The sequence below is a fragment of the Vicia villosa genome, unplaced genomic scaffold, assembly GCF_029867415.1.
Source record: "Vicia villosa cultivar HV-30 ecotype Madison, WI unplaced genomic scaffold, Vvil1.0 ctg.003279F_1_1, whole genome shotgun sequence".
NCBI classification, from domain to species: Eukaryota; Viridiplantae; Streptophyta; class Magnoliopsida; order Fabales; family Fabaceae; genus Vicia; species Vicia villosa.
The window spans coordinates 194875-205219 of record NW_026706163.1 but is presented as its reverse complement, the minus strand read 5'-3'; the positions used below and the strand labels follow the sequence as shown (position 1 = coordinate 205219).

The 10345-nt window shown below is 35.7% G+C and overlaps 1 protein-coding gene across 3 annotated transcripts; it reads right to left on the bottom strand.

The window, feature by feature from the left end:
- Positions 1-1831: 1831 nt before the first annotated feature.
- Positions 1832-9512, bottom strand: LOC131640703 (arginine-specific demethylase JMJ20-like). 3 transcript variants are annotated; one of them, XM_058911089.1, is made up of 9 exons: positions 9177-9314; positions 8830-9035; positions 7632-7794; positions 7395-7512; positions 7002-7071; positions 6831-6911; positions 3983-4039; positions 3767-3878; positions 1832-3476 (listed from the first exon to the last, which is right to left on the bottom strand). In XM_058911089.1, the coding sequence occupies exons 2-9, from the start codon at positions 8959-8961 to the stop codon at positions 3001-3003; spliced, it is 1209 nt and encodes a 402-aa protein (XP_058767072.1). In that variant the 5' UTR covers positions 8962-9035; positions 9177-9314; the 3' UTR covers positions 1832-3000. The 3 variants fall into 3 exon arrangements, with proteins under 3 accessions (XP_058767072.1, XP_058767073.1, XP_058767071.1); XM_058911090.1 differs by having other exon boundaries at positions 8830-9002; positions 9177-9308; XM_058911088.1 differs by having other exon boundaries at positions 1837-3476; positions 8830-9009; positions 9177-9512.
- Positions 9513-10345: the final 833 nt, after the last annotated feature.

Sequence of the window (10345 nt, the reverse complement as noted above, 5' to 3'; positions counted from 1 at the left end):
TCCCTTGGTGAGTTTAGACCCATTTGCTTGGTGGGTAGTATCTACAAAATTATTGCAAAATTGTTGGCGGCTAGAATGAAGGAGGTTATAGGGAAGCTAGTTTCTACCAATCAAACGGCTTTCGTCCCGGGTAGAAACATGATGGATGGTGTTCTTTTGGTTAATGAAATCCTCGATTGGACAAGGAGGAAGAAAAGAAGTTGTCTTTTGCTTAAGGTGGACTTTGAGAAGGCGTATGATTCCGTTTCTTGGAGTTATCTTAGAGACACTTTGTTGAGAATGGGGTTTGGAGATAGGTGGATGCGGTGGATGGAAACTTGCATTTTTAACAACCATATGTCCGTTTTAGTTAACGGAAGCGCAACTAAGGAGTTTAAGGTTCAAAAAGGCCTAAGGCAAGGAGACCCGCTATCTCCTTTTCTTTTTGTTCTCGCTATGGAAGGTTTGACCGCTATTGTGAGGAAATCGGTGGAGATGGGGAATTTCAAGCCTTTTTTGTTTGGTGCGGAGGAAGGTGTAGACATCCTTCAATTTGCGGACGACACTATTCTTCTAGGTGAAGCTTCTTGTGAAAACTTGTGGCATATGAAGGTGATTTTGAGAGGTTTCGAATTGGTCTCCGGATTGAGGATTAATTTCGCTAAAAGTAGTATTATCGGAGTGAACGTGGGCGAGTGGATTATGAACGCCGGTGCTACCCCTTTCAAGTTCCTTGGCATAATGGTGGGGGATAATCCAAGAAGGAAGAAAGTGTGGATAGAAGTGACCAACAAATTAAAGAGGCGTCTCTCCGCGTGGAAAGGAAGGAACATTTCAATGGGAGGTAGAGTGACGCTTATCAATTCGGTTTTAAACTCTATTCCTATTTTCACTCTTTCCTTCTTCAAAGTTCCCGGAAATATTGTCAAGGAAATTAGGAAAATCCAAAGTGATTTTTTATGGAGCGGCAAGCTTGATAAAAGGAGTATCCATTGGGTTAAGTGGGATGTGGTTTGCTTGCCTAAGGCGAAGGGTGGTTTGGGCATTAGGGATGTTAAAGAAATGAACAATGCTCTTCTCTTAAAATGGAAGTGGAGAATCTTGCATGACGATGAGGCTATATGGAATAGTTTTATAAAAGCTAGGTATTTTTGTCCTAAAATTAGAATTCAAGTTGACGGGGGAATGTGGCAAAGAAAGGGTGAATCTATTTGGTGGAGAGATTTATACAAGATTAATTTGTTGGAGGATAGGGTCGCAAACGATTTTTCCGGGAGTTTCAAGTGTAGTTGCAAGAATGGCAAAGATGTTCTTTTTTGGCATAATAGGCGGATGGGTGACCAACCTCTACGCATGGTTTTTCCAGATTTATATGCTCTTTCTAGCAAGAAACATAGCACGGTGGCGGATACTTTAGTGTGGACGGATGGGATACATAGTTGGAGGTGGGAAGCTTTGTTCTCGGCCGATTCCATTCCCGACAGCAGCATAACAGCCGCGGCTGCTGCCAGCCAGAACTGGCCTCGGTTTGTCGACATGCTCCACGGATTTATTCCTTGCGATTCTAGTCGAGACACTTTCTCTTGGTCCTTCAATGGAGACAAAATCTTTTCCGTCTCAAGTTTGGCTCACGCGGTTGATAATGCCAAATCTTTAGCTTGGGATCCTATAGTTATCGATTCTTTGAAAGTGTTGTGGGATCTTAAGCTCCCGCCAAAAATTAAGGTTTTTGCTTGGAAAGTCCTCATTGATCGGATACCAACTAGAGACCAATTGTTGCTTAGAGGTGTTGCTAACGTTACTTGTCCGGATTGTGTGATGTGTGGCTCTTGCCTAGAATCCTCTTCCCATCTTTTTTTCAATTGCCAAGAGGTGAAAGGTATTTGGAAGCATGTTTTCTTATGGCTTGGCACACCGATCGATTTCACCGAAGAGGAGATGCTTCGTTTTGACGTCATTCAAGAGAAGGTGGTTTGTAGTAAACGTCGTATTTTGATCAACCACGTTTGGTTTGCAACTATTTGGAGTATTTGGCTAATGAGGAATGCCATTATTTTTAAGGGGGAGGTTTTTTGTTTTGATGTCATTTGTTCTAACATTGTCTTTCTTTCTTGGAGGTGGTTATGTAGTGGATATACTAAGTTTAGACCAATTTACTATGAATGGTTTAAACTTCCATTATCCGCTCCTTTTTCCCTCTAGGGCCTTCGGCTTTTTTTGTAAGGGTTGCACCCCTAGTGCGAGCTTTCAATCAATCAATTGCTTATTAAAAAAAAAAAACGGGACATGAAGTTACTAATCAAAATAATAACTTATTAATTATAAATTCAATTATTATTTTTTCACAGGTCAGACATTTTTTATTAAAAAATATATAGTTGAAACAAATGCGCGTCCCGTAACCCGTGCGAATGCACGGGTTCGTTACTAGTTACATAACAACATAAATAACAAGTTATCCAACCAATCCGCATCCAACTAGTGCACGGTAGCAATAAAAAGGGACCTGGTGAAGTCTTGGGATAAGAAACTCAGTGGACCAGCTTCAGCCATTCACATAACTACCATTCAGACCCAGTTGTTGCAAAAGGAGAATTGACCATGAATGTCACCAAACCCCTCTCACTAGTGCACTTCAAGTTTATATATGCTATTGCTCTTGAAAAAATTTGGTCAGACAAAAGTATAACTCAATTTGTGGGCACAGAAAATGAAGATCCAATTGAAAGTAGGTATTGGTTTCTTAACAGCTGGATGAACCAGAAGAATCAAGAAACTCATTAGCATGGAGATATGTTATTAAAAATTATCTTGAGCAAAGAATGCACCATAACAAGGAGAGGTTGATTAAAGACAGTGTAACGAGGAAGGCTTACTTAGACAAAGGCAAGTGCAAAATGGGAGGTAATATTCTTGTTTGAGAAGATCATATGTAAGAGTTGAAAATTGTCATTGCAGTAACTGGTCCCAACTTCAAGTGCAATCGAAATCAGTTGTGAAACATGAATTTCAATAGGGCAATCAAGCAACACGCTGTACAGATGACTCGATGTAAGAGTCACCCTGTTTTGCAAAGGCGTTGTCTATAAACTTGATGAGGTCTTCAGGTGCATAAACCTTAGAAGAAGTGCGTGCTTTCAAAATACCGAGATCCACCAAATCAACCATGGAAGCACCCACAAAATCAGAGAACAAATCCGATTGCCCGTGTATCATTAAATATGTTTTTCCCACCTGCATGCAGAATTTGGAAAACCTAGGATCTTCAAATGTTTTTATCATATCCACTACGCAATCATGATTCCCTTCTAGACCACCACTGTGTTTCATCTCTGATGCAATCTTCCTAATAGACCCAATATTCATGGATGCATGCTGAGCTACTCTTGATGAGTTCCCAGCTGTACTTCCATCTCTTCTATTTATGTAGCAAAGCAACACCAAGTTGGCCAAGGTGAAGTATGAAATGAAAGTAAAGAAGTCATAAAAATTCATCCCTGTTTTAAGAGTTAAGTCAGTGAAAGAATCATCAATCTTACATAGTATGATATTAAAATGTAGTTTCTATTAAACTTGCTACAGAACTTGTCTTTTATGGTAAGGTAAATTGCTCTAGCAAGTACTAATATTGAGAAAAATGTAGTTCAAGTGCACAAATTAGCAACATCAGTATTATAAAAATATACCAGAACCCTCCCTATGTTATTACATATTTAGATCTTTTGTTCAAGACATCCAAATTAGTTTGTCCCAACAACATACGAAAATGTAATACATGGTACTGCACCTGTGTTAGCAGCAAGATTGCGCTGGCAGAGACCTTCAAAATCATCACATATATCCTTGATGTCTTCTATGTATTCCTTGGCCTCATTGTAGTCCCTTAAAAGTAAATTCCACTGTCATAGCATGAAAAGTCATGAGATAAACTTAGTTCAATTATATTTATCCTTTGAGGCTGATTGAAATGCAAATATATACTTGATCGCATTGCTCAATTTACCACCCAAGAAAGGTTATAGGCATTGAACCAATTGTGGTTTATAGATATTGTATCCTCCTGAAAGAATAAAAGAGATACAAAATGATCAAATCATATCAAATTTCCTCGACAGAACAATTTGATAACAAAGTTGCTCACAATCTGATTACAAAGCTGCTATAGACTCAGAACTTTAGGCCCCATTTCTAGAAGCAAAATCTTTTTAATATTTTGAAGATAACAAACACTTATGTGAATATGATTAAAATTATTATCTTATTTGGTATTTGATGTGTGCTCCTGAGTGGAAATGGAAATCACTAAGATAGTATGTATGAAGTTTACCATCAAGCATGATGAGAGAATCAATGCTCCTCAATTTTAATATCAAGTCCACTACAAGAAAAGGAAAACGTATGCTTGAAATGAACACTAAGCATCACATGAAATGAAGAGATAAGACAAATCCTTTGTTAAAATATATTTTCCCAAGGGTGAGGACTGATGATAAAGATCCGAGGACGGGCAATTACTTGGAGGCCAAGTACAAAAGTTGATTAGACTTGACATGACCATTTCATGTTAAAATAAAATGGATTTGACATTATCATTTCAAGTTAAAATAAATGAAGAGGAAATCATTTTATATGTGAAGACTGAGGATAGAGATGAGAGGATGAATAACTTCTTGGGCACCAAGGAAAACAAGTGTCTTAAATGGTATTAAAGGTGAAGGGATCATTCACTCTTCACTTTAAGTTTATGCTTAAAATCAATAAATTAAATAGTAAAAGTAACTTTTGGTATCTCAACTTCCAAGAAGAAATTTTTGTTATCCTCACAACTGAGGACCAGAAATATGCCTTGCTAGTGAAACATAAAATTAAGGCATGAATGGAATTTTTGCAATTACATGGAAGACTAAGGGTTTCTCATTTATTCTAGTTCTGCAAAGAAGCCTCAAAAGATCAAGACCTCTATAAAAGCATTCCCTATCCAACCTTTCAAGGCATGAGATTTGAAATAGAAACAAAGTTCATCGTTCATATCAATTTACTCTTGTAAGCTTACTTAGATTTATAGGGAGCATGAAGAATGCTCCTGCTTCATCGTCGTCCTGTAAAAACAAAAGGAAATCCACCTTTGAAAATACTTCCGTCTCCAAAGAGAAAAAGATTAAAACTACCAAAACTCTAACAGATGATCCGACCAAAATCCACAATAATGCCATGCCTAACCCTGTTCCTTCCTTTTCATCTCCCCTGGCGTCTCCCAGACCTGACATCAATCTAGAGGCTATCCCGACCCCTAGTCCAGGAAACAACATGTTGGATGAACACCTTGATGAAATGCTACAGTCAGCCACTATGAGAGGGCAACACTACTATTATCCTCTATCTGGTGGTTTTGATCCTGAGGATGAGCAGCAAGTTGCTCCTTCTCCTCAGCCTGACATCATTCCTTCCCATCATCCTCCAACAAGCCCTATAAAGCAATTGGTTAGCTCATTTTCCATAATGTCTCCCATTTGTGCATCATCGCCCAAAAGCAGCAAACATCCTTCTTTTGATGCTGCCTTGCATTCCTTTTTATCTCCACCACAGTTTGATTCGTCGTCCAAACATGAACCCAGGGCTGTCTACTCCTCAAAGCTTCGTGAACCTGACAACTTCGAGTTCTTTGACTCATCTTTCGCAAATTCCTCTCATAACAAAGGTGGTGAGGCCCCCATGAAGGAACCGGTGATTGAAAATTTAAGTAAAAACTGTTTCATATGGTGCAAAACGACCGATTAAAGCAGCGTTTGTTCATAAAACATTAGATTAGGCTTCCAAGATGAAGGGGGTTTGTGTTTAGCAGATGATCAATGACAACAATGTCCATTTCAAAGACTTTTTCGAAACTTCCAGCCCTCGGAATGATGGGTGGACACTCATATTGGGAATAATGTGACTTGTTTGTTGAAGATTTGTGGAGACTGAAATTTTGGCAGGAACAATTTGATTTTGGCCAAGAACATCACTTCTCTTTTGACCATAGAGTTGGTACCAGTTATGAGATTAGATGAGTGGACCATTGTTGCTTATTTCAAGAATTGTTTACTTTGTGAAAACATTTTCTATTTTCATTTTCTAAAAATTGTGTTAGTTTTACTAGTTAACAAAGAGATCATAGACTCTTGAAGTGAACGACAATGTGCATTTTTTTTGGAAACATTGAAAATGCCATAAATATTACTTTCATTACTTATCATCCCTAGCTAGCATTTCACCAAAATGATAACCTTCAGGAGTCTCAAATCTTATTGACAAATTAAAGTGAAAACAGAAAATGTTTTCACAAACTAAGTAAACAAGGCCTAAATTTGCTGTTGGAAATCCATGTTAATCTATATTGGTTTCTATCCTAATTGTATTGTCATTCTGCTTATAACATATTGATCCAATCAATCAACTAGTTATTATCTTTTTACATATTCAGAAAAAAGTAACCATTATATGCCAATGAACCTCCAATAAAAAGCATTATATGTCAATGATACTAACTGCAAACTCCTGGAAACCACACAGTTTTTCATTACTGGTGGCACTGAGTTTTCTACCTTGACAATCTTTATTTATATGTTGCGATGCAGTGCTCATAACAAGTAGTAGCAACTAGCATAATGTTAGCTTCCTTAAGAACATCTTATTTAACAGATGCAACAAGTTAAATACGAGTTTCATTTGAAACACAACAAAAATACAAACAGCTTCTGCAGTTTGCACAATCGAAGAAGCTAAAATCGTTATTTTATTTGGTATGTAACAATATTCCTTCCAAAATAAAGCAGAATATAACGGCAATGAATATTGGAACCAGAACATACCAAATTATGAACTTGGTGATACCATCCGCTGGGAACAAATATGATTTCCCCTGCTTCTTGTGTGCATTCTAACCAGATAGCCTGCATATGTGACAAGTTCACTTAAGGCTGAAGCAGAAAAATGATAATGGTACCATAGAGTTTATCAGAAGAAGGAAACTATAGATTTACCTTTTTAAAACTAGGATATTTTGAGTCAGATACTTCATCAAAGATATTATATACACAGTTTTTCACATTCCTGAATCAAAACTTAAAGATAATTAGCTCTGATAAACAAACAAAAATACTATACATCAAAGCACCTCCATCCTCATCCTTTACCACAAAAGAAGAACACATCCAAAATTATAGAGATAGAACCAAAACAAAGAACGAAAATGAGAGATACAAGGGAATATAATCCATAAAATTCTTGGTCAAGGTGGACTTCAATAGTAATGAGTTCATAGATAATTTGAATAAAGAATATGTATTGATAATCTAGTAGATTTGTTTTTGTAACACAATGCCCAACTTCTATTAAAAAACCCATGAATTTTGATTAGGAAAATGTATTCATACCTGTCAAACACAAGATGACACTGGGAAGGATCTAGGAAAAACCATCTCTTCTTTCCACAGACATTTGCTGACCAGCTATACGATCTGAAAACATCAGCGTGTAGAGGAGTCCAAGATCCTGCCAGGAGAAGTGAAAATAAGAAGTTACTGTTGGATTGCTCGTCTCTTGGCATAGAAAAGTGCAGAATCATCTGAGATTCATGGTCATTTCAAGATTCCGTCCCACTAAAATCACACCTTTAACTCCCATGTAAACAAAACGATAATCAGAGCAACATATTTCCTTATTTTGCTGATCTCTGTCAGAGTAAGTATTCATTCTGAAGTTATCGAGATACAAGTTGAGCCAATCATCACAAAAGAACATCGGAGTGATGTATGGTACGTAATCAGGATACTCCTGCAATAGTTACAAAAAGAAATTACTTAGTAAACCATCATCTAGGTTGACATAGGGGTGGCAATAAAATCCATTAAGAGAATATCCATCCAATCCATCCAATAATTTATCCATCCAATCCATCCATTAACCAAAAAACAAATTTAATGGATTGGTCCAATCCATCCATCAAACTACATGGATGGATTCAATCCATCCATCTCATTTTATAAATCCAATGGATTTTAGTTTATTACTTAATAAATTACTTTTTTATTAAAAAACATGAAAAATTTAAAATTAAACAATTTTTTAACATTTTTGTTTCTCATAATATTCACACCCATAAATTTTCTTTCCTGTATCATATTGTAAAAAAGTATGAATATTAACGTTAGTATTAACATTAAAATTGATGATGCAGGATTAATGATACAATATGTACAACATCTCCTTGAAAAAAATTAATGATGCTCAGATACTTTGTCTATATTTAATTTAATATTAACGCTAAAATTGCTTAATTGGTACGCATTGAATTTATTTAATTTAACATTCATGTTAAAATAGTTTAATTGCGACACAATGAATTTTAATTTTCTTAGAATTAGAAAGTTAATGATAAAAAAAAGTAAAGTTAATCAAGACGTTAGTTGATTAGAGTTACTATAGAGACAAATATTTATAATTAAAATTCTTTTAAAAAGTTTCATAAAAAAATTGTTTTTGTAAAATTAATAAAAAAAGAAAAGAATTTAAGTTAATTTTATGGATGGATGGATATCCATCCATTAGAAATACCTTAATGGATGGATTGGATGGATTATATCTCTTAGTGGATGGATTGGATTGGATTTTTCAAAAGAAAATTTAATGGATTGTTAACGGATTAATGGATCGCTTTGATCCATCCATTAACAATCCAATCCAAATCCATCCAATCCATCCATTTTGCCACCCCTAGGTTGACAGGGACAAACTTCAAAGCAAATTATGAAAAGGTAGTACAAATCTACAACAATCAACGATAACGCGATGAAAAGCCAAAAATGATACCTTCACAAAATGCCAATCCTTCAAATACGGAACAGATGCAGAGTCACCATTACTCACACCATTTTGATTACTGCACTGAACTGCAGAACCCTCATCTTTAAAGCAAAGTCGTACGAAATCGGTGACCAACATCTCCTCCCTTTTTTGATCAGTAAAATCTCTAGTATCACAGTCTGCAACCTTTCCATTGCCAAAATTTCAATCAGCTGATAGCATCAACATTTCAAATTTTCAAACTGAGTTAAAGGAATCTCAAATTGAATAATTCTGCAGCTCTAATTAATGTTATTAGACCTTAAATATAGATTTTATGGAAATTAAGTAACAAGTAGTAACAATTTTGATACCTGAACTTTGGAGGAACCAAAATGAGTTGAGAAAAATTGGAGATTAGGTTTTCCATTAGGGCTAACCCAATCAGTGCAAGCCTTCCAATGATCGTCCATTAATCCAGTTAGCACCACTGGCTTGTTTTTCTCCATATATCTTTCAACAAAATCATTATAACTTAGTTCTTTCCCATTCACCTTTTCTATTTCTCCCTTTATTTTGATTTTGATATCCATTGATACTATTTCCTCTCAAAAATTCACCATTCACAACCTTGCTCTTTCTAACAAGCTCTTCTGCTACTAAGAAGAAAGAAGGACGAGAACATAGTTTCTGGAGTTTCAGGAAATATTGGGCCTCATTTGTTAATGGGCTTATCTCAAGAGTAAGTCCACTAAATGGAAGAAATTAACTTGCCACCCCCTTTTTTATACTTGTCACCCCCTAATTTTATGTTATTTTCAAAATGCCTCCGACACTATTTATTCAAAAATGTTACCTTTTTTTGAAAAAAAAATTCCTGTTGCCAAAATCATCAAAAAGTAAATATCCGAGAATTTAACTTGCCACCCCACATTTTATACCTGCCACCCCCTCAAATAGGGCATTTTTACCAAATTATCCCCGTAAAATACCGGATTTTTTGAAATTTCCGGTACCGTACTGGAAATTTCATATAAATACCAGAAATTTTGTTGATTTTACCAATTTTACGTGTCTGATGCTACATACCGGAAAGTTAAAATTTCCGATACCTGATTTTTCAAATTTACGGTATATGGAGAAGTACCGGAAATTTGAAATTTCCGGTACATGAAAGTGCATCACCACCACATATTAAGAGTGCTATGAAATGTCCGGATCTTTTAAGAGTGCACATATTTCCGGTATATGAAAAATCCTTTAAACATTTGTCATTAGTCGTTAATAACTTCTCCAACTTTATAAGACATATTTCTCAACACTTTCTCAATGATTTGTAGTTACGTTAAGTCATAAAAAACACAAATGAATTTAAACTTATGCAATTTAAAATTTGTATAATGATAACATGTAAAATGTAGTATTTTATTAGCTCGATTGACAATTGTTTTAGAGTAAGCATTTTTGTGGTTTTATGTTGGTATTATGTATGTATTTCAGGTATTTGGTAGCTAGAGGTCTCTACGCGATAAAACGGTGAAAA